Here is a 25127-nt window from a genome sequence, read left to right as displayed (position 1 = left end):
TTACTTTTATTTAAAGATCTGTACGTTTGTTTCTGAAAACACAACAGAGAATTTGACACTAGGTGAAGGACGCAGTAAATACTATGCTCTGTTCCTGTGAGTCTCAGTTAAGCGCATTACATTTTCATATTGGCTTTTGCTATTTTATACTTCTCGCTGTGATGTAGTAATAAGAAACAGCATGCGTGCTGCCAATGATGTGCAGGTTATGAAAAAACAAGAATTCTAGAGATTCAGCCCATACTGGGTAATTGTTTTGACTAATGTCTTAGGTACATTTGTCCCTCTTGAAGCTCCTGATGGTCATAAACTCACACCATGATTAGGGTCCTGAAGTATCATCATTGCTTGACATGATGTATATCCTGCATTGTATTCTGGTTAAGAATGACCAGTGAAAATGAAAAGAAACCACAGGTAAGCTTAGGCAGACTGAGCTTGTAGGTATACAGTAGCACCATCAGGACATTAATGGATCAAAACTAGATGCAAGCTCTTACAAGATGTTTTTGTTGCACCAAATCTCTATGTGAACTGATTTCACCCACTCGTACTCCCTCACACTTTTCATTCACTCACACAAACAGACAAGTCCAAAGGTCTGTTTTCTAGTGGTCTGTCCAGGATCTCCTTCATGTAGCAGGGAGAACAAGGGGCTGTGACTGTTCATTCTTAAGGCATCTTTCTTATGGGTACCTCTTTGGCCAAAAAATGATCTGGGGATAGAACTTTCATATACCTTAGGAGTCCACTGTTATGAAGTAATCCATTGTTTGTTCTATTGAACCCTGACTACATTCACCTTCATATGTGTCAGATAAGGCTGTCACTCCCTGTTTTAATTTCCTTGCTTAGAAAGTGTGTTTGCTAGAAATATACTTACCTGCACAAGCACGATCTCTTTCACAGTGAGCTAACAGGGAGAGAAATGGCAGATACAGTGTGCCACAATCTTCTCAATATAGTGTAGGGCCCTTTGCAATGAGTGGTTGTGCTATGGCTTTATCAGCACACGTTAGCTCCAGGTTTGCTGGAGTCAACCTGTGCTCGATTTTCCTGCTGGGAGCAGTGTTCTTCATTATCTGCACTGACTGTTATTTCAACACTTCTTCTGAGATATCTTCTGGTGTTTTACATTTCCTTGAGGATCACAGTCATACCAATCTCAGTAATTCACAACAAGCCTCTGCTGAGACCAGGCTGGGGTGAGACAGCTGGGAGGGTGGTGCAAACCTGAGTACCAGCAGCCCACCTATACTTACGACTTTGCCATACTGCTGCTGCTATGACCCAAAGTGTAATGGAGCCAGCTGAGTACCCTCAGGTGTACATCAGACCACCTGCCAGAGTCAGCCACCACTGTCCACGGACAGAACACCAGAAGGAAATCAAGGGGATAATAAGTGCCAGAGTTCCCACGTGCTACTGTCCCTTCCCTCTAACCTCTCAGGTTTCAGCTGCTAAATCTCCTGCTCCATTAGCTGGAGAATATGATCAAATGCTCTGTGACACCATGAGATGGAGATAAGTAAGACCTAGAAGTAGGAAAAAATTTTGTGATTAAATGCACCCCAAGTTGGGAATATTGGGGAATCTTGTGTTGAAGTATTATCCTATTGGTGCTACCAGCTGACCTGCTTCACCACACTTACCCAAGAACTTAATGGTAAACAACAAACAAGAGTGGTATAAACTATTCCTTTTCAGATAATGGCTCTTAGTACCTCAATTTTAAGGTTTCCAGTATAATTCCAAGTTGAGTTACCAACTGGTATTAAATAAATATATTATTGAGTTATACAAAACTAGCTTGATCTGTGACTTGATGCTGTTTCTCAGGGAACTAACTTTCCTGAATTTAAATGAGAGTTTTTCTGTCAGTTGTCTATAGAAATGTTAATTTCTATGTTAGAAATGTTAATTTCATGTGTTTTACATGACATATTAAAATGAAACATAAAAAATATAAGCAACTTAAAAGAAAAGTTAGGACATTTCCAACATATTTTCACATCATTATTTCCTTAGAAAACTTTCTGAAAAAATATCCGAATACCATCCCTCAGGGACTGTATAAATATAATTTGTAGGTATAACTATAAAATATTATTTGTAGAGAGGTTTGGGGTCAATGGGAGGGGAAAAAGCAACAAACTCCCTTTCTAATAGTAGCTTAATCTTCAGGTAAAATTTTTTCAGCTCTGGGCCAAAGTACCTTGCGTAACAGCTGCTACAGAATCAGAGACTTCATGAGATTGCACATGGAGCAAGCTTTTCTATCACCTGTGTTTCCACCTTTTATGTACTAGTTACATTAATACTGATAAGCAAAACTACTGATCTCTGTGTAGCATTAAGATCAAAGTATTTCTTCCACAGAAATATAGTAATTTCCACTGCAGCAGTTGCATCCATCAAAGACCTTCTTACAGGTAAGGTCTTCTTACATATTATGATGATAAAAAGCAGAATATTCCTGAAGCTGAATCACTGGGCAGAAATGGGGAGAGGGCCAAGAGAGGTTCAACATTTGTTGACCTGAAAATTGGCCTCCCCAGAGCAGATGTGCTTTTCCAAAAACTCAGAAGTTATCGAGGCATATCATAAAGGGGGAAAAAATGAGGGGGGGGGGGAGGAGGAACAAAACTTATTTTATTTTATTGTGCTTTCTACCTCTGAGTGTTATAACATACCCTTCATTCTTATCATGAAGATAAGGAAAAAACTCTCTATCTCAAATATAATCTCCAGCAAGACTTTGCAAGTTTTATTTTATTTATTTATTATTTTGTGTGAGTGTGTGTGAAACAAACAGCTCAACTAACAGAGCCTTCTATCAACTTCCACAGTTGCCAAGGCTGGTGGATTAAGTGTATAATACTAGAATCATTTAGGTTGGAAAGAAACTCTAAGATTATTAAGTCCAACCATTAATATAGTACTAAAAGAAGAAAGGGGTTGTGAGTATGGATTTTCGCAAATTAAATTTTTAATCAAGTTTGGGTGTTGTTTTTTGTTGTTGTTTGTTTGTTTGATTGTTTTTCCTTTTCTGAGAAAAGTGAAGAGGAGCAAAACCAAACATTCAGAGAGAAGGCAAACAGGTCTGGAGTGTGGAAGACATAAGTGGCTGCTGTTTCTTGCCCTCTGGCTGCTAGTATATTATGTACTATTTCTCTTTCCCTCCAAAACAAAACAGATTATACTTGTTTTATGGGCCAAACTCTATCTGCTGACCGATTTTAGTAGAAGATCCCAAACATTTCCAGAGTCAAAAAGAAAAACTGATAAACACAGAAGACTTTCCAGAGCAAAGATAAATAGACTCAAACTGAACATCGGTCTTAGTGGACGGCTAACCAGTACTAGCCTGACTAGTTTGAACTTTACAGTTCACCATCTATACTTTAGTGAATAAACAAATCACATTAAGACATCTTATAACTCACAGAAGCAGCTGAGAATGGAACGTGCTTCCAAAACATAATTGGCTGTAATTGGATATTCCTATTAATAATTTGTTATAAACATAGAATAAAACATTATTATATAAATAAAATATTCTTGCATTTCCTGATTCTTATTCTAGTTGAATGCTCAAACATTTTAGTCATCAGACCACCATTTCCTTTGACTTTAAAATCATTAAAAGAACTTCTGCCGCTTTGAAATTGAGAAAATATTTCCCACAAGTGCTACACATTGGCAGTTGCAGCCAGTTTTTAAATGCTGCCTTTTTAGTCTTTCATAATACAGGCCAATTCAAATATCAACAATTCACTCTGAATATAAGTAAATAAACCAATAGTTATTTATTTAATACCTGCAATAATTTGTTTTCTTTTGCCTATATGACTTGCATTCACGAGTCCAATAGAGTAGGCAATCTTTCTCTTCCTTGAAGAATCCTCTTCCTGCTTATCTCTAATGGGAGTAACAGTGTAACTCTGATGGTGCTTGAAAGAAACCACTGCTGCATCCAAGCCCGCTGGGACAAATCTGACAGGAAACATTACTGGCCCTGTTTAGTAAACCTTTCCTGATCTTTTCTCAGCAAACATTTCTCTGTATCCTCCTTTGTATGATATGTCCTTCTTTTTGTCTTTGGTGATATCTTCAGTATAGAGAGTATGCATTAGTTTTAATAGAAAAGAATTACTTTTTTTTTTTTTTTCTTTATTTCCTCTGTTACTGAATTTTTAAATGTGTGTATGTTGTACATTAATGGTGATCTTAATTCTGAGCAGTACTATGCTTTTGTGCTATTAACATGCCTGTCCATGGACCAAACAACAATTTATTCCCAGTGGCTTAAATAGAATTCCCTTTTGCATCCCAATGATACCAGCAGTACAAAAACAAACAAGCAAACAACAACAAAAAACACCAATATTAATTTCAATCTCACTTTCCATATGTTAAGCAGGATCCCTTTGATTCCGGAAAGCAGGGTGAGCATTTGCAAATTCAGCCTCCTAAACTGGCTGCCTCCATGTGGGTGTATTTATCCAGCTGCCTTTGGGAGTCAGAATAAAAAACGTTGTCAGCACTAGATGGAGCTCCTGTACAACAACTTTTCAGGAAAAGTTTAGGGTGGCTTGTGTGCACGTGGGAAGCAGGGATGACTGTACACTGCTGCCGTAGCACGGGGATGTTCTCAGGGCACTCAGGTACAAAGCAGCAGATCCACACCCCTGCCCATGCTGCTCAGCAGGACCTCCGCCATCTCCTGCCAGGGGTGCTCCTTTGCTTTCCAAACGGGAACACGCTGAGACACTCATTAATGCTAAGCATCTCCACAGATGTAACATGAAGTATGTAGACTTAGGGTTTGTGTATATACAGGATATAGCACGAAGTTAACTAAGAGGTGAAATTACAGTGTCTTATGCCAGTCAGGAAGCCAAGCTTTCACCAAAGCACACCCACCCAGTTTCCTTCACACAAACCTTTGCTTTTTCACTGAATGCACCCACTTATTTTTAGTATCAAAGTTACATTTCTAAAAAAAAATTTAATGATTCTAAAATCTTTTTTGTTTGTTTGATTGATTGATTGATTTTGTTTTGGTCAGCTATCATTCCTAGAGATTGAACACCGTAAAAATATTTACTTCTCTGAGTTGTTTTCATAAAGTTTAGTGGTCAAATTGCTTTTTGCAATAACTAGTTACGAGCAAGTCAATAACTGATGATATATCTGCCAATATGGATGCAGAGTGAAAATATGTAGACTAGGCTCTACACAGCTTTTAGCCAAGAGTTTCTTGTGGATCATTACAGGCCAACAACCTCATGTGCTACAGAGGTGGGAAATAAGACTAAGGGAGAAGGCTGCTCCCATCTCTATCCAAGATGGCTTTGCTACCAGAAGGATGTGCAGTGAGTAGAAGCAGTATTCTCCAGTCCTTAACCTACAGAAGGACCTCAGAAAAGGAAATCTTTCACTACATCCATTAAGAAGCGATTTGTAACTGATGCAGACAGAAACCCTTTCCAGCAGATTTAATCCAACCAACAAGTCCATTCTGCAACACTGGATAGATTGGTAGAAATTACACTAGAGAATACAGTAGTGGACATACAGAGGAATAACAATCTGGGACAAGCTGTCACAGCTATCTTGGTCAGAAGCCAAGCCTGAATAATTTATGAAAGATCCTTGACAATGTCATGTAGTCAGGGTTGATACATTTGATAAAGCCTACTTGGATTTCCATAAAGCTTTGACTAGCCCAAAGGCTCTTAAGGATAGTAAGCTGCCTTGCAATAACAGATCCTCACAGGATAAATAATTGATTAGAGCCAGGAAATAAAGAACAGGAGAAAATAATTATATTTTTTTTTCCAATGGAAAATGTTCAGCAGAAAAGTCCGCTATGGATCAGTGCAAGGCACTGTGTTATTCATCATATTAATAAATGATCTGAAAAAGATGGTCAAGAGTGAAGTTTGTTGATTATACTGTGCTGAATAACTCAAAATCAACAAAGCTGACTGTGAAGTACTGGAGAACAACCTCATGAAGCTGAGTCACTGAACAGATGAAGTGCTATACTGATGTAAACTGCCATATGCGGAGAAAAACTGTACTAGCTTTAAATACTCAGTGATTGTTTCTGACTGAATTACTGCTCTGGAAAGAGAGTTATGACTGAGAACTTTATGAAAACTACTTCTACTAAGCACCAGTGCTCAGTGGCATTTAGAAAAATAAACATCAGGGATTGATAGAAAAAGAAAATTGAGAAAAGAATAGAGAACATGAAAAGGTGGATGGGGGTTGATTATTTAGTGTTTCTCACAATATAAGAATTGGATTTTCAAATGAAATATCATGTTGCGGCCTCAGAATAAACAAACAGGAAAGGGCACTTTATTTTGCACAGTACATAGCTGGTGTGTGGAACTCCTTGATGCATTATATCGTGAATACCAAAATTTTGCAGGGTTCCAAAGAACACTCAGTCTGGGTGATAAATCCAGGAAGACTCAACAGTACCACCTCAGGCATGAGGTCCCTACACCACAAATCACACGCTGCTGGGACTGTCTACTGGCAAAATTGTCATTGGGTGCTGAAAGTTACCGTAACTTTAAGTTTAGGATTGTAGAAGTTTGGCTGTGGAACATTTTAAAATGGCAAATGATTAGCATGGATATAAACACTCCTTTTCAAGGCACTACTAGTATTTAGTAATTACATTAACAGGAAGAAATAATTACAGAATACTAAGGGACCTTTACTTGCTTGTTCTACCATTAGTATTAATTTCCCAAAGGCTTGAGTGCCCCCAGCCCCAAAGAAGATATTAACACTTAGAAAGCTCCTACTTTTTCTCATCCTCAAATTCCTTGTTAAACAGCCCTTGATGCACTGACCAATAGAGAAAAAAGGCTATATGGAGGAAACCAGATGGTGGTATGTCTACTTTCTGCTTTTATCACAAAGAATATTAAGCCGTGGCTTTGTCTTGCCTCATAACCTGCTTTCTAACAATTAGAAAAAGCCCATTTAAATCCTGACTGGCATATTTATCTGGCAGCCTGTCATCTTATTCCTCTGTCTTTGCCTCTCACAAGGATTTTAGATAGAAATGCACTATCCATTTTAAGAAATATACCCAGTAAAACAATCCTCAACATCCTCATGTAGCTGTTGCTGGACTGCAGTCCTCTTGTGCTGCCAGATGTTCTTTCCCTGAAAAGTCAGCAGACCAAAAAAGTAGCAAAAAAAAAACAACATGGTTTTGATAAAATTAAGCACTTTTTGGACCTGTTACACAGACTTGCGTAGAGAAGAGCTGTTTTGTGCACTGGAAGTCGTGTACAGAATATATTCATAATACGCCTTCACATGTCATGTAGATACTCCATATTTCCATTAAGAGGCAGAGTTTGTAATTTGCCACCCTATTTCCTGCCCTGGTACTCTTTCTAATGAAATCCTACTGAGCATGCACCTAGGTAGAGGTGGATCAACCAAAGGGACCTTGATCAGCCTTCTGCTCACAGTGTAGTTTCCTCGACCCAGTATGCTTGGCCTCATTCTGCCTGCTGTGCAGTGCCCGTGCAGCTTGCATCAATTAATTAGGGTGATTAAATGTGTCAGTATAAAGAGGTCCCCTGGTAACTTCATAAACAGTCGGAGTGCAGAACAGAAATTATCCACAAACTGTAAATTTGGCAAACAATAATGTTGCAGTGTGCTTGCACATATAAAAATTAAGTCTAAAGAAGACTCAATAATATCCAACCATTGTGTGTTCTGAAATTTTTATAAGTGCAAATTAAAGGGGATTATTTCTGTTTTTGCAAAATTCATACCATTTCTTAGCTCAAAGTAAATCTTGCCAGATGTTAGCATGCAATTTCAGTACTATCTCGGAGTATTAGGCTTGGACAACATTTAGAAATTTATCACTCAAAATGAAACTTATATGAATTAATTGTTTTGAATCTTAGAAATTATCAGAGTCCTAATCTAAACAAAGTTTTATGTGGATGTTATGTTTAGAGATGATCAGACAATTTCTTATGAAAAATTTACACAATCAACTCAGGGTGGTTTGTTTGTTTGTTTGTTTTTCCTTTTTCTTAGTCATATGGTCTTGAATAGATTTTGATCTAACAAACCTCTATGAAGATAATTCAATTAAACTGATTTCTGCCCATTGACTCATTTGAAGACTGCATATTTGATCTTTTCTTCCATTAGAAAGTTATCCATTATTTCTGCTCTGGACAGCATTACTGAAACCAATAGAAAAAAAATAATAATAGGAGAAAAAAAAAAAAAAAGAAGACAGAAAATACAATAAAAATAAACTAAACTAGAAAATTAACAGGTGGTGAACAGAAAAAAAACTATGGAATATATGTAAATTAACATCTTACCCCGGTGATTTATTAGTCTTTTGCATTGTAGCTGCTATACTTTCACGATGAAAACCAAAAGCTTGTAACTGGTCATAGGCTGATACTTCCAATGTACTGGCAGCAGTACATGAAATGGGCTTAAGAAACTAAAAGCAGAAGAAATAATGTAATTTTGCCACATTTGTGGAAAAGTCATTAGCTGTAATTGCCCACTGAAATTTAGCGTGAGGCTGATAGCTGGCATGAGAAACCTTCAGCTGAAGCATGTGAAGTTTTTCAGTGGTATAACACAGCAGTTTAAAGATGCTGCCCAGGGGAGTCAGGTACCCACTCTGAACCTAAGGCTTCACTCTTGTGTAGGGGAACACCCTCTCATCTGGTGATGATCCACACTAAGCCAGCACAGAACAGGGAGGGAGAGAGGTTCCAAACCACTCAGGAGTCAAAGCGCAGGGAGACTCCATAGCTTGAAGAACTGGCTGAGGGGTGACCTCAGCACTCTCTGCAATATCCTGAGGAAGGGAAGAACAGAGGGAGGTGCCAGTCTCTTCTCCCTGGGCGCAAGTGTCAGGACATGTGGGAATGGCACAAAGCTGTGTCAAGTGAGGTTCAGACTGGGCATTAGGAAAGATTTGTCTGTTATGAGTTTGATCAAACACTGGAACAGGCTTGCTACAGAGATGTTTGAAGCTCCATGCCTGTCAGTTCAATAGGTACTTGGATCACGCCTATTGATAATATGCTTTAATTTTTGTCTAGCCCTGAAATGGTCAGGCAGTTGGACTTGTTGATCTTTATATGTCCCTTCCAACTGAACTATTCTGTTCCACTACATTCTGTTCTAAGAATAACAGTGAGTTAAGGTAGTGGCTGCTACCTGGAGTGATGCTCCCTTACATTTGTTGTTTGCAAATCTCAAGCATTCATCCTGCCAGTATCAATTATGGAAAAATTTACAGCAGACAGAGGACATTTTGACTTAGTAGTCTGGGGAAAAATAATATTATAAAACAAAAACAAAAAACACCTTCCAGCAATATGAGACATTTGGTTCATTTAAGTAGTGAGTCATTTTAGCTGTGAAATCACCAGAAACAATAAGTGGTCTGTAAATCAATAGAGGCTGTAGTTTATTATCTTATTAGACATTTACTGAATATCTGTTTTCAGAAACATCCTTGCAGATATTGTTGATCCCTAGAAAAATGCAAATCTGAACAGGACAGCTCCTGCTTTCAAAAAACCCTTTTTTTTTTTTTTCCCCATATCAGCACAATCTTTTCACAAACAACCACAAATTATTTTTTCATCTTAATAGATATTCTTAATCACAAAAGTGGCAGACACTAATAGAAAAAAAAAAAAAAAAGGTGATTACTTTAAAGTAAAGTATTGGCCACAGCTGAGAAAGATGGAAAAAAAATGAAATTGCTAGTTATCATTTATTACTATGTCATTATTTGGAACTATGCCAACAAATGGTTATCAGTTGTTTTATTACTGAAAAGCCAGTAGTTACCAATTCCAGTACTAGAATGGAAGATGTAGCATTCTGCTTAAATGCTTTCTAAAAGAAATGGTCATAGAAAATATATGTCATCTGTTGAGAAAAAGCCACTAGCTCTATAACTTGGATTTAAAAATCTGGAGATAATATCCTCTCTCTGGTACATTGCAGGACTACAAGGGAAGTTCAAGTTTTAACAAAAAATTTTGAATGTAGGTCTGGCAGCATGCAGATGGTGTTAAGAGTTACAAAGATTATTAAATACATAGTTAAATAAAGTATGATTCAACAGTCTGTCACAAGCAAAGTCCGGTGTTCTCCAATGTAGTTTTGTTCTGAGTGAACACTGTCTATATACCGGGCTCAAGTTTATTTCATTTTACCTACTGAGGGACAAGAAAACCAGATCCATTTTAATAACATATTTCTTCACATGGATGTGGCCTGACTACAGACACAGTTAGTTTCTGTTTTTTTCTTGCAGTGATAGAAATATAACAGCAGGCACGGCATGGTCTGGGTTAATGCTGTGACATAGGATTAGGGAACAGGGTCTGCAAATGCACATGATTAAACCTATCTAACAGAAATGCTCTTCCATCATTTCTAACACAGCTTACAGCCCTGACCTTTTAGACTCATTTCATCATCAGAATCATTTTGCAAGGTCTGATTTATTTATTTTTATTTTATTTTATTTTTTTTTATTTTTTCAATTTAAGCCCTTTCCAGGTCTCTATGTAAAGTGATTTTATTTTGTATCTTGTCTTGCAAAAATTTCTTAATATTCTGTAATACATGATTATTATGTAGAGCCATGTACCAGAACTAAAAATATGCAACTGAACCACAGGTATGGTTGCTTAATAAGGAAGTCTTAAACATAGGCAGATATTTGAAGTCACTTGCACACACACAGAAACAGACTTTGGGCATGGGCAGAATGTTTCTTCCAGAACAGAAATTGGCATCATATATGGACAACTGATAACTATGTGTACAAGCTACCAAGGAAGTTATCAATTGCCCTACAGAATTCTGCTATTTTTCTGTCCCTCCTCCCAGGGACACACACACAAACTCCTGTCCACCCTTCATTGTTTGGTTTTTGTTGTCTATTTTTTTGGTCAGACACTAAGTGAATAGCCTGTAGATTATCACACAACAAAACATAGCAGTGGAAAATATTAGCTGTGGCAGTTAAGGGAGAGCATGATGACTCAATCTACGCGTGCCTGCTGGTGCATGTTGAAGGGCCACTAGGGATCAGTGACCTGTTCAGAGCACACTTCAGCTCCTGTTTGAGCCACGTGCTTGTATTTGCTCTGTGCTGAAGGCTGAAAGGGAGAGAGGGAGGGAAAAGAAAGGATTCTGATGCACATCAAGCTCCTACTGCAGGCAGGTGTTGAGCTGGTGCAGAGCTGGGGCTGCCCAGTCCAAGGGAGGGAGAAGGAACCATTCCTGGTACTACAGACACTTTCTATGCATGTGATGGTGTCTTCTTTAATTGTTTCTCTACAATTTTTGCTGGGTCTGACTCTCTGCTTCAAGTTCTCAAATTGCATTAAAAATAAAATAAATAAAAAATAAAAAATAAATTTTATTTTTTTTTTTTTAAAAAAACACAATACAAATTATCTGTAGGCAGAGCAGACAGCATGTTCCCTGCATGATGAATGTGTGGCCAAGTTCTGAAAGGAGATTTGGGCACCTCTTTATAGAAACATGACAAATGTTTTCCAAATATTCACTCTTGGGCAACTAGTGATTTCAACATGGATGGTGTTTAATGCCCAGAGAAACTAGAAATAAACTAGGAAATAAGCTCAACATTCAGGAAAAGAACACTGAACTGAGAAGGGAATTATATAAAAAAAAAAGTAAGAAAATGGCATAAAGCCATAAGAAACAATAAGCACTTTAGTGGTAAGGGTCATTTCATGGCTGCAGGGAGGTACAGAGCAAATATCCACCTCTGATCTTGTGATCCTTGGCTCCTTTCAAAGCTAGTGGAGACAGAGTCACTTCTAAGACACAGCTTATATCACCCTAAGGACCATATCTGAAGTATGTCAGACAATTTGTATGCTGACTGTGCAATTTTTTTTTATTATTTCTTATGAAAGAAGACTGAGTGATTGGGAAATACTTGTTTTCAGTTAGATGATTCCCATCCATCTCTAAGGTCTTCAGAATTTCATGTTTCCATGTAAATATGTCTCTTAGAATTGTATTTATTAATATGTGGTTACCTCATTTATTAATTATTTAAATAAAAAGATTGACAGCCTAACTTCAGTTTCTGAGAGAGGGGATGCCAAAGAGGAATTCAGATTACATATCTCCTGAATAAGTACTTTTGTATTTCCATTTACTATACAGCCTAATGAATATCAGGTGCCTGAAATTATGCAGAAAAGTTCCTAACCAACCATCAGGTGTAATATTATACTAAAATCAGTAAAACTCCCTAAGTAATGATATTATTTGTCTTTTTTTTTTTTTTTTTTTTTTTTTTTTTTTTTTTTTTTTTTAGATAAAGGAACTGTAAGCACATTTTATGCCTTCCAGTTTGTTAGGCAAACTTTTCTTAGCCCCTCTCTTTGAAACAGCAAAAAATTTCTGATATCGAACAACTACCTAGAAAAGTTTGCATAGGTCCTGTTGATTTGTGTTTGCACAACAAAGTCTACTCATTTAAAATATAGAACTTTTTTGAGTTCTGATGGAGAACTAAGTTTCCTTAAACTTTACTGATAAGTGGTGTTTCCTGACAATTTTATTTATAGGAATACTACTTTAAATCCCATCCTAAGCCCACTTGGAAAAAGAGCTATCCACATTCATGAGCCAAGTAAGGAGCTACTAAGAGTATTTCACACTGGGACATGAGAACTTACTCTATAAGGGCTCAGACAACTTCAGTCTTGAGCTCTTGCAGAATCAAGTCAAGGAAGATTATGTTTTCACCCCTGGGAAAACAAACAAGCAAACAAACAAAAACATCATATTCATTCTCACAGAAAAGCCATTCACTTCACTTGGGATCTCAATTTCTCAATTGCATCTCATGAGCTGAAAGCTTACAATGTATTACATGTTTATACTCAAAGTACCTTAGTTTAGTGAAGTGTGTTTAAGACACAGCATATAAAATCAAGGCAACAGATTAAGAAGAAAATTATTTGTTTAAGGTCACAGGGAAACTGAACTTTAAAACAAAACCATGAGCAGCTCAGTTTCTCATTTAATGTATTCTCTGGCAGCTTACAGGGGAATAAATCAATAACTGCTTTAATGTGACTGAATAGATTGTTTGCTTACATAGTTGGGTAGTATGGGTTTTCTGAAAAGACTTAAAGCCCTCATTTAGATAGGACTTTGGTTCATCAGTGGTCATAAAGATATATACACACACTCTACTTAAGTTAGAACAAGTTTAAGAGTGGAGCCCTCTCTTGCACACAGGACAAGGACATGTTACCGCATCGAAGATGTGACCTCAAACCACATGGCTTTTAATTACCACAAAGGCTGGGGAAGAAAGAAAACAATCAGCAGACACCTTCAAACATGAACAAAGAGCTCAAAAGTAACAAACAAACAAACATACAAAAATTTTTAGAGACGTACTTCAAAACTGTACAGCCTCAGAATTAAATGTTGGATTCCCTGGGCTGGAGAAGGCATCATCCGTCCTACATTAATTAATCTACTTAATATTTAATCCTGATATGGCATAACATAGCAATTTTGAAAATGAGCTTCAGAAGTTATCCACACCGAAAAACTGCCTGCCCTACAACTTTGGAAAGTCTACATTAGTGCAAATATATTGGGAAAAGATGAAATGTTTCCTAAAGTTTTCATCTGTCCAGAGATCTGAAGTGTATAATAGGGCGTTAGAGAGAGTATGTGTGAGGTGGTCAAAGTTATATGACAAACAATTTTAGGATGCGATATCAGTTTGTGCATATATGGTCTCTTTGTGAGTGTTTTACTAAATATTGTGTTTTTCCTAAATTAAAATCTAATGCCTAATCTTTCAATGATATATTTAACAGTTTTTATTTCAGCCTGCTTGCAAAGTTTACTCAGTTCATTTGGGAAAAATGTGTCCGTCCTGTCCTTGTGTCCCCTGCAAACATGAATGTTTGCTTAAATGTATAAGCATGAGCCTGTCAAACTGTGGCTAAGTGGTGGGTAACAGGAGTAAATTTAGCAAATACATCCATTTCCCCAACTCTGTGACATGCAGTTTCCACTGCAGTGACCTAGTTGATAGAGCTGCAAACAGGCACAAGCACCAGGGGAAAGCCATTTACGACAGAAACAGCCCACATTGTTCCTTCCCTAACTCCATCCTTTATGCTCTTCATGTGAAGTCCCAACAGCTCTTATGCTGTTATAGCAAGTCTCATGATATTTACTGTTCTCCTTAAAATCCACATTACATGCTCATTGATCAGCATCTGCACTGTCCATTATTTTCTAAACCATCTGCTTTCAGAGAATGATTTGAAATCATAAAATAGAGGTGTGGAAAACAGCAAGCAAATAAATAAAACACCTACACCTTCTCTTTTTTTTCTATTGTGCTCATAGGAACCTCCTGGTACTGGGTTTTGGTTCATGATTTTTAAGTGCCTGGGGTAGGCAATGAATTACCCAGTAAACACCATGCAGCTCAATTCCACAGTAAGCAACATTAAAGTCCATTGCTCTGTTGATTTTGCCGGGAAGAGAATTAGGCCCAATTTCTGGATCACTTCCCAGGGAAATAGTTATGTGATTTTAAAAGAGAAAAGGCACTTCAAAAAAAATGTGTGATCTATGGCCATGCATTTGCATTTGAAACAAACTCATCTTCCTACATTCACTGGCTGTTTCCTAAGTATCCTCCAGGCTATGGACCTGGGGGATAAGACCTTCACTCTCAATTGAATTTTAGACAGGAAGAAGGTGTTTTTCATAACATCAAAAAACAATGTGTAAGGGAGCAAAACAGCTATGAAAAAATCAGTCCTTTGCAGAAACCCTTTAAAAGTCAAATTACTTTTTAAAATGTTCTTACATTTTGAAGTTGGCGTAGGTGTGTTTTACATATCATCAAATATTTGCCAAGTCATAAAGCTTAGTTACCCACTACAGACTTCTTTATGGTTTAGGAAAAGATTAAAGGTTGTAGGTTTATCATCATAAGCAGCATTACTATGTGTTTTAGAAAAAAAAAATTAAAAAATGGTACATACCTTCATTTGTTACTGGAGAGTTAAATTCTACTGAAGCCAGTGAACTTACTGTAACATAATTTGAAATTCTGGTTCTATAATGAAGTTTTTTATCCTAGCAGGACAGACTTCTGTCCTGTGAGGCGAATAAGTAAATAAATAAATATTTTAAAGGGTTTACTCTTACGGAGCTTGATGTCAAACTTCAGTTCTTAATTAGCTTTCCTACAACACATCTTTCTTATGGATCATGAGCATTAGGGCAATTCCTCTTAGCTTTGGCAAGCCAAAATCAGATTCAAGGCACAAAGGAGTGTAAGGGATTGCAGAAAAAGTGTAAACAACACAAATAAACCCTCTCCTCCCAGTCTATATGGTTTTGTCATTTATTTGCTCATATATGTTCCTTTTATATTGTAGCCTTTTATATTGTAGCCATTATTTTGTAGTCCTTGTAGTTCTTGCAATTATGTTTATAAATCTAATCCACTTTGCCACTCACAAGGCATTCATAGCAGTCAGGAGGAAGGCTGTGATCTAAGCTAGTCGACAAAAGTGTCAAAAAACTCTCTTGCTGACAAATAACTTTCTTTTCTTCAGTAATTTTCTTTTCTTTGGAAACTACAAGGTATCAATCAGTGAGATCTTAATCAACCACTTTACCATATATAATATACTTTTTCTCCTCTAGAGCTCCTGAATCAGTTTTGTAAATTGTATACAGTTTTTCTAAAGTCTATGGAAGACAAAGAAAAAAAATCTACAATGAATGAGATGTTGTTCTCACCACCCCACCCCCTTATCAATAATATCTCAAAGTCTGTAAAAAAAATTAACCATTCCATTCAACATGTCCCTGTTCAGCCTATGATGCTCAATGCACACATGGAATGCAACAAAAATCACACACCTGGGAATTTTGTTTTCAAGTGTTGTAAAGAACTGAAATACTGCCAACTTACTCTATACCTATGTTTTTCTTTAACACATTTTGGATTATATCATTTCAAGAAAGCAGATGAACAATGGTATTTAACTGCAGATGGAGACATCTAAATGTTAAGCCACTTGCTACTATTCTATGCTTTTACTCATGTTTACTCATTTTATTTTCCAGTGAACATTTTTAGTTATAGTTTTGCAGGCAAACTTCTTCAGTATACCCTTTATACACAGTAGTAAAAGTAAAAGAATAATATTAACAAATATTGTGAGTGTAGCAAGACTTTCCAAATGGAATTGCAAAAGAATGTTTTTAACACTCTTAGGAAAAGTTTCCATGTGCACAGTTCAATCCTTGCCAGTGGTCAAGCTGTCCCAGCCACCCAGGACACACTGTTGATAGTAGAGCCAGTCAGGGAAGCTAAAGTCAACTTTAGCATTCTGGGCTTTATGTTTCTGTCTGCTTGCTTGTTCTTTGATGATCTAACCAGTTTTAGGAACTGTACTGGAACCTCTTGCATGGGCACAAGTGTCACTGCAGAATGGAAGCCTGCTGTCCTGCCATCCACCTGATTTATACAGTAGACATGAAGAACCATTCCACAAGCAAGTCACCTCATGAGAAGCTGACTCATTTGCTGTTTTAATTCCACAGTAACTGGAGAAGTAGCACACAGGTATTCTGGCAGAAGCCAACAAGCTCAAAAGGCACCATCAACATATTTTTTTTTCCTCATCCCTTAAACACATAACATTTTTCTCCTCCCTTAAACACATACCTTTTTTCTCCTCTCTTCAAATAAAATCTTTGCATCCCATTCCTTAATAATAAAAAAAGAACAAAGGTAAATCAAAGGATGGAGAAAATCCAGTCCTACCTGTTTTCTCCCTGAGAAGACTAGTGACTGAATTATTCATCTGTGTTATGAAGTTAATGTTATGAAGACACAGTAGCAGAGGCCTGGTGAATGTATTCAAAACCCTGTGCATCTTATGTGAATACATTTTTTCAAAGTTGCAGTGAGAAAGCTGTATGCTAAAGCTTCAGACAACATGGACCAGTAGACTATCTCATCGCATTAATGACTCACAAAAATGGAAAGGAAACACGGAAGGAAAAGATATGCTTTTCTGATCTGCACAAATTTATAAATAAATAAATAGATAGATAGATAGATAGATAAACCGTCCTGTCGTCCCCCCCCCCCCTCCCCCAAAAGGAAACAACAACAAAAAAAAGTGTTGTTGATAATGAGGTCTGTTTTTGGATTACCAAAGCCTATGCTTTTTTATCATACAACACTGCTAACTCCTGAGAGGTCGCTTTGGACATAGCAGCAGCTTCCCAGAGGAAGCTGCTAGGCTGAGATAACTGTCAATAGTGCAGCACAAGTTTGAGGAAAGGAAGGGCACCAGAGGAAAGCACATTGTTAGAAATAGCAAGAGTTTGTAAGTCAGTCAGAAAATGTGTGTTTGGATTCACAGCCTGATTCTACTTCAAGGGCCGTGGGAGTGCTGCTCAGGATAAAGCACTGGTATGAGATGCACCTCAACCTCAGAGGAGGAGAAGAAAATAGGATGTGCTCAGACCTGTCCTGGTGGCCTGGAGGCCACCAAAACAAGAACACAGAACAAAAGGAACTGGGTCCCCCAGTCTAGGTGAGCATAGGATCATGTCTAGTTGTTGTACCCACAGGACAGTTTATGTCTTGCCTTGGCAAATCTTTTTTGAATATAGGAATAAATGCACAAAGGCTCACTGCTTGGCAATGTAATTATAAAAGTGATGGATCAACTTGAAGGGACAAAACCTGCCCTCTGACTGTGCTTTTTCCTTCTGTTTTATCTTTTCTTTATTTTTTTTTTTAATAATTAACACAATTATTTTAAGTTAAAAATTTAAATCTAACACTACAAAAGCTTGTTGCAGGAAAAGTTTTATCTGGACAGAAGACGAATACAGAGAGACTGTTTAACTTTGACTTTGATGAACGCTTTGAGTATATCTGACATCTATTCCTGTAAGTTAATTTGTTATTGAATGTGCATCATGTAATTTTAAAATAAAGATTTTGCTTTGGGGAAGAACAAAAAGCATCTAATGATGAAAACTGTCATTATCTGGGACAAAAGGGAATTCATGTTATAGATCAATAGATAATTGCAAATGGCAAATGGAGTATTTTCATGAGGCTTTGTTTGTGATGGAAGCAGCACTGAAAGAACTGTTTACTGATGGCACAGATTTTTCTGAAAAAGAGGGAACTACCATGTATGTTCATTCACTTAGTCAAACTCCTTCTTCTAGTATGTTGCCTCTTTCTAGATGACATTTGCATCTATTAAAAATAAGGTATTTCAAAAATAGGATACGTTAAGGAATATTTATCAGCTCTCTTCTATGTTTCATAAAGCCTGCAGTTAAATGTTTTAAGCCATGAATTTCTCTTGGTTTACCGTAGCAAGGGAACCAAAGCATCCTTCTATTTACCTTACACCATGAGACAACTAACTCATTGAGTGGCTTCATGCACCTGTGTTGAAAAGAATAGGATAAGAGAATTATCAATGAACTCTTACCAAAGCAGGAATTGACAAATCCATACCACCTGCAACCATGCTCCCCTCCAATCCATTTGCCATGGATGTTAGATGCAAAACTGAGGGTAGTGCCTGAGATGCACACTAACATGTCACTGATACTGATATTCAGGAGGAGCATGTTGACTGGGTTACGGAGGGTTTTAAACTTGCAGAAGAGGATGAGGACAATCAAGTTATTCAAGAAACCAAAAAACAAGATAAATCCAAGAAAAACAGCCACTATTGTGTGCCCATTTCGTGAGAGTCCAGCCCTAGGCTCTACAGGATCTCCAGGAGCATCAAAGCTCAGGTTGTATGTCCAAGTGTGGTTCATTTCGGACTTTGCCACAGGTAAATGAGAGTAGAGACACCAGGTGCCCTGTGCTGAAGTCCTCTGGCAGTTTCACAGAAGTGTCCCTCCATTACAGGTCAAATCATTTCTTGCAAATTTTTCTCAGTTGAGATATCTCTTAGATGGTTACTCAGGCATGAAATATTGTATTGTAGCACAGGAATATTTTTCTACTCTTCAGTGGTCAGTTCTGCTTGGGACTTCAGGGCAGAAAAACCAAGCAATCACCTCAAATTCATCTTCTGTTTAAACCCAGGATCATGTTAGATGATCTTTTTTGAGAGTCAGACTGGAAGCTGTCTTAAAAAGGTGCTTCCACATGGTCTCTTCTCTCAGAGCAAATGGGCAGCCCTCCTACCAATGAGTAGCTACTGTTTTTCCTTCTGCTAACCCATCTTTCTGAAAAAGAAAAGAGAAGAAAACAAATGGTAAAGACAAAACCACCATTTCCATATGAAGACCAAACAATACATACATGTATGTACAGTTTCTCCTCTTTGAACTGTATCAAATATTTCTGTCTTTTCTCTGATTTTCAACAACAGCAACAAAATCAGTTTGTGGAAATTTCCTTTGCTATTCAAAACAGTTTTTTCTTAGCTCTCTGTTTAGCGTGGAAAAGGTTATTTTCACCTTTCCAGTAAAGTTTCTCAGAAGAGAAAATGCATGTAAGATCGATCTTTCACATCAGCTTTCCAGAGGAAAAGCTGTATCATCTTCTACATCAAGGCAATCCACCAAGCTTTAGTCTTGGCTAGAGTTTAATTGTAACCAAAATTTTAGGAGGAGATTTCTTTACCCAGAAAGAATAATTTCAAGCTCAGTCCCTGAAGCTCCCATGTGCTTACAAAGGTTGGCGAAGCTCTGATATCAATGTCACTTCTCCTACATTTACCAGTGGACAGGTGTTCACCTTCATTATTTATAAAGTAGACAAACATCCAGAGCTTCGCATATCTCTCCTACCACAGACATGAATTTGTATAGACTCACACAGTGAATACAATGTGTGTGTGTATTTTGTGAGGCAACAGCAGCATGCTTAATGTGTAACTGTTTTGCCTGCAACCATGCAGAAAGCTGGCTAATTCTGCATCAATGTTTCTATAAAAAAAAATAAATAATAATAATAATGCAGATAGATAGATGTAAGAATTTCCACTCCTCACCGCACACACACACAAAAGCAACCAACCAAACAAACAAGCAAACAAAACAAAATGAAACAAACAAGCAACAAAAAACAAAACAAAAAAAAAAAAAAAAAAAAAAACAACAAAAAAAACCCAAACAATACCTATAGCTTGCTGAACTTAAAAATATGAAAACATATGTATGAAAACGTTTCTTTCAGGAGACATGTCCTCCTGGAACAACTACAGAGAGTTCAAAATGCAGCATCTGTTGCACTACTCCTAACTACTGCTTTTTGCAAATTGATTAGTAAAAAAAATAATAAAATGTGTTAGCCAGTTGGAAAGATGAGAGTTCATCAGAGTGTACTGAAGCTGTAGAGGGTGTGTTTTTTTTTTTCTTCTATCAAAGTTGTTTGTCATGGTAAATGTTTATTGCAAGTATTTCTTATTAATATTTCCCTGCTTTCACAAAGTTGCTATGATAAACATGTCTCATTATTGCAGTGATTTTGAACTATAATATATGCAGTCTGTCTTAACTTTGTGTTGTGATAAATAAATGATGAAAAGATTACATACACTTTGCAGACCTTCCACTGTTTGGTCATTTAGAACATGAACAGCTGATGTTTTCTGCTTACTCCCTCTACCTCCATTTAAGAGGCACATGGTAATTTAAATTGGTAAGGGTCTCAAGGAGCAAATCAAAGAGGGAAAACATTTGAAATCCTCTTTCTACCATTTTGGAAAAAAATAAATAAAAGATAGCTGTCACAATTCTGGTTGCAGGCAGAAGGAAACTATTTGAGACTAACTGAGAATATGTTTTAATTTTACTCACAAATGTGTTTAAAGGAACAGAGTTAAAGTTTAGAAGAACAAAACAGAAATAAAAGAACAACTCATTAAAACAATGATGTTGAGTACTTCTCAGACTAATGGCACAACTGAAAAGAGAGACAGCTGCGTGTGTGTGTGTGTGCATAGGAACAAAGCTTTGTGGCACTGTGTGGAAGGAGAGTTTCAGAAGGAAAAATTCACAGGAAAATAAGAATATATAGAGAAATGAACTGAAAAAGTTATCAGTTGTAGTTGTTTGTTTGTTGTTTTTTTTTTGTTTGTTTGTTTTGTTGGTTGGTTGGTTGTTTTTGTTTCATAATTCTGCTTATGCTCTATTTTATACAAAATTAATCTATTATGTTCCCATTACTTCCAAGATAGTTTTGTCGAATCTGTTTGCACGTGACTGTTTATTGAGGATGCAACTAGATCAGTCCTATCTGCTCCCCCCAAACCATATTGCAGAATCTGGCTTCAAAATTTGGAGAGACTTAAGTCTGATTTACACACAGATTAATTTGCACAGATGCAACTCATCTCCCTTCCCCCTTCCCAAACTGAATGGGTTACACCTAGATAATCTGTAGCAAAGATTACTGCATACCATCATAAATGCTTCTATGTGGGAATTAAGTTCACCAGAATAATCACAGGCCAAGGGTTTGGACTGTCACGGGATAATATTATCATTAAAGCACCACAGCATTGGAGTTAGACAAAGCCAAAGGTTATAATCTCTTTAGGAAATGTAACTTTTTATATGCATCTCTGTGAACATCAAAATGTAAGTAATAAAAAATAAATTTTTTCGTACAGTTATTAAATATGCACATATATATGCATTTAAAAAGAAATATTAAACATTCATATTTATAGAAATCATAAAAGGACATTTGCTCACTGGGTGGCATTCACCTGATTATAATTCAACAGTCCCATACCACATGTGCAGGCAAAACCCATGTTCCTCTTCTGTCATCCTCAGTGTACTGATTATCAGGGACTGTAGTAATAGGACAAGGGGTAATGGCTTAAAACTAAAAGAGGGGAGGTTTAAATTAGATGTTAGGAAGAAATTCTTCACTTAGAGGGTGGTGGGGCACAGGTTTCCAAGAGAAGCTGTGGATACCCCATCCCTGGAGGTGTTCAAGGCCAGGTTGTATGGGGCTTTGGGCAACCTGGTCTGGTAAGAGGTGTTCCTGCCTGTGGCAGGGGGTTGGAACGGGGTGGAATTTTGTATTTCAATAAAGATTCCAAACTCCCATCCATTTACCTTGAAAGAATTGGTCTAATACTTACTTAATGTTAGCATCTAACTGAATAATACATGTTATTCCTGAAAAACAGCTGAAGATGTGTGCTTGAAGTTTCACTTGTTTTCTTTTTCCTCCAAATACTTTACTTTGGTAGAGGCTACTTTTTTATTATCCCACTTTACTGATGACCCATTGTACACCCCATTGTCCAAGCTCTACCTCCTGAACACTCCCAGTTTCTCAAAATCTGAGGACCACGCAGGACTGAACCCTTTCTAATTCTGCCAATTCTACTTCTCAAAAAAGAAAAACAGACAAACAAAAACATTAATAATAATTAAAAATAACAGCTTGCAATTGTATTTGAAACACACAAATGAATATCCAGTTTGTTCCCTTGAATTAGTTTAAGTTTATATTGAGTGGAAAACATACCCAAAGTGATACAAAACATATGGCCAGGTGGAACAGGCCAAAAGTTCATTTAATGTCACCAGTTGTTAAAAGCTTCATCTGGTAACTGATTTTGACATTAGTCATCTAAGCATACAGCAAAACAGACATCCAGTACTGCTTGCACTTTTCTCTGAAGCAGTCTGTTGGGGAAAAAAAAAAAAAAAAAAAGGAAAGGTTTCAAAAGATGTTATATCAGCTTCTGAAAATACAGGCACTGATACTGAGAGTGCAAGGCTTCTTTTTGCACTTGCCAACACACATTAGTTTGAGCAGTATCTTGCAACAGTGAAGCTGTTTTTTCTTCTCTCATTTTGACCCAAAATAAGAACTAAATTATGAATGTAGAGGACATACCAGGTTTAAGGGTTTGAGATTTTTTTTTTTCCCAAATGAACTCATTCTTTATTTCCGATTGGCAGATTATCGTCTTCCCTTGCAAAGGCAACATGTCAAAAATGATGCTTAGTTCACTTTAAATATTAACACCAAATAAAAATTCATAAAATAAAATCAAACTTCAAAATCATTTTGTTTTAAAAAAAAACTTACATTACTCTCTTACATTATACGTATGTTATTCTCTTATATAGGGGAGATTAAAAAAACACTTATATTTACATATTCACACAGCCTTATTCAGCCCATTACTGAGTAAATATTAAAATCAAATTTAAAAGAGATTTTCATTCATTTATGAACTTACCTTTCTACTCAAAAGTTATAATTTAAAAATATTCATATTTCAAAGACAATCCCATTTGAAATTTTATGGCGGGAGTATAAATTACATGACCTTATGCCTAACTTATGGATATGTAGTGTTTAGTCTAATTAAGGGGAGAGAGAAAAATAATGTTATATTTTTGAGTTTGTGAGCACTAAACCTTGTCTTCCCAGTGCACAACTCTGTGTTTAATGACAAGCATCCACAACCAGACAAAGTACCTCAGATAACTTTTTTTCAAAGAAAGTTGAAAGAAGATAAACTATGTGGGACTTCACAACACTGAGAACAAAACCCTCATCTGTTCTGGACTATTTTTTCCATACCCTAAGTAACACTGCAACACATGTAAGTCTTCAGAAATAATAAAGAGAGGAGACTATTGTCCAGAAGTTTAGATAACTCCCAGCTCTCCAAACTTGCTGTCTGTGGCAGAACCTCTTGCATACAGACTTACAAACATACTTTTAGGAAAGTACAGTTCATGAAAGACAAATGAAAACAAAACCAATAGCATGCATGCTATGAGGTCCATCACTTTTGAAAATCACACTGTTCACTCAAGGGAAAATGCTAATGGTGTAGGAAAACAGTGTAAAAAAGAAAAGAAAAAGGGAAAAAAAAAAAAAAAAGAACAACAAAAAAAAAGAACAACAACAGAAAAAAAAAAAGAACAAAAAAAAAGAACCATGGCTTCTGAAGTTCAAGGTACTTTTAGTTAGCACTTTAAAAGTTAAAGCAGCCCCTCTGATGTGCAAAACATTTCTCACACAGAAATCCCCCAGCAAATGATCTGTGCTGAGGTGATTGGGAAGTGTCTGCTCTTCAGAGCCTCAACCCGCAGCAGAGCAGCGAGCACCTTCTCCGCACACAGGCTTTTGGGCACTGCCCCAACAAATGCCAAATCCTCTTCAACCAAACCACCCAACTGCCTGGAGCTCGAGTTATGATTTCTCCTGCCGTTTGCAAACTTTTTACACTTATCTCGGGGGGAGATGACATAGAAAAGTGGAGGGTAAACTCACCTGCATCTAGCATCCAGAGCAACCGATGGAGGAAAAAATCAAAATATTTTTAAATAATAATATTATTTAAAAATGAAAAAAAAAAGCTAAGTCTTCGGAAAAGGCGTCCTGAGCAGGGATGTGCAGGAGGGTGATGATGCCCGGCAGCAGCACGGCGGCTCACTTTCCGCGGGATGGATGCGGGGGGCTCGCTCCTCCCTTTCCCTTCTCCTCTCCACCCGGGCAGGCTGCGAAGACATCCAACTTCAGGGTGTCGGGGGAGAATAAATGCATCGAGAATAATAGGAGTAATAATAATAAAAATGAAGAAAAAGCCGAGGCACCGAGCGCCCCGCTCCCGCCTGCTGGCTCAACCAGACACGGGGCGGTGCTGCAGCCCGGGCCGCCCACACCAGGGCCGGGGGGAATCAGAGAGGGCAGTGGGGGGGCACTCAGCACCCTGCATTTTGGGAGCATCCCCGCATGGCTGATCCCTGCCTGTTGCAGGGCTGCTCCCCCGCCGCACGCCCCCCAGGCTCTGCCGGGGCATCTCTGCTCGCCCAGCACTGCTGCAGAAGAAGGTTGGGCTATATGCTCTATGCACTCTTACTGCTGTGAAAATCTTTATTTTTTTTTTTAATTTATTTTTAAGTAACCAGGTATAGCTATCTGTTCAGCAGTGGATCAGTGATGCATTTAGTTTTTTTTTAAATATTGTCAA

General features: G+C 37.4%; 1 protein-coding gene across 2 annotated transcripts in view; it reads right to left on the bottom strand.

Moving 5' to 3' along the window:
• Window positions 1–24886, bottom strand: part of LOC101798236 (pinopsin) — a 98427-nt gene extending 73541 nt beyond the window's left edge. Inside the window, exons 1-2 of one of the 2 annotated variants that reach the window (XM_038173269.2) lie at window positions 24428–24886; window positions 18636–19389 (exon numbers count right to left, since the gene is read on the bottom strand). In XM_038173269.2, the coding sequence (XP_038029197.2) occupies window positions 18636–18972 (337 nt within the window). In that variant the 5' untranslated portion in view covers window positions 18973–19389; window positions 24428–24886. The remainder of the gene's footprint in view (window positions 1–18635; window positions 19390–24427) is intronic. The other variant, XM_072031444.1, reaches the window with a different exon arrangement.
• Window positions 24887–25127: the final 241 nt, after the last annotated feature.

The sequence above is a fragment of the Anas platyrhynchos genome, chromosome 1 (assembly GCF_047663525.1).
Source record: "Anas platyrhynchos isolate ZD024472 breed Pekin duck chromosome 1, IASCAAS_PekinDuck_T2T, whole genome shotgun sequence".
NCBI lineage: Eukaryota > Metazoa > Chordata > Aves > Anseriformes > Anatidae > Anas > Anas platyrhynchos.
Note: the sequence above shows the minus strand (reverse complement) of the source record. Positions and strands in the feature narration are given on the sequence as shown.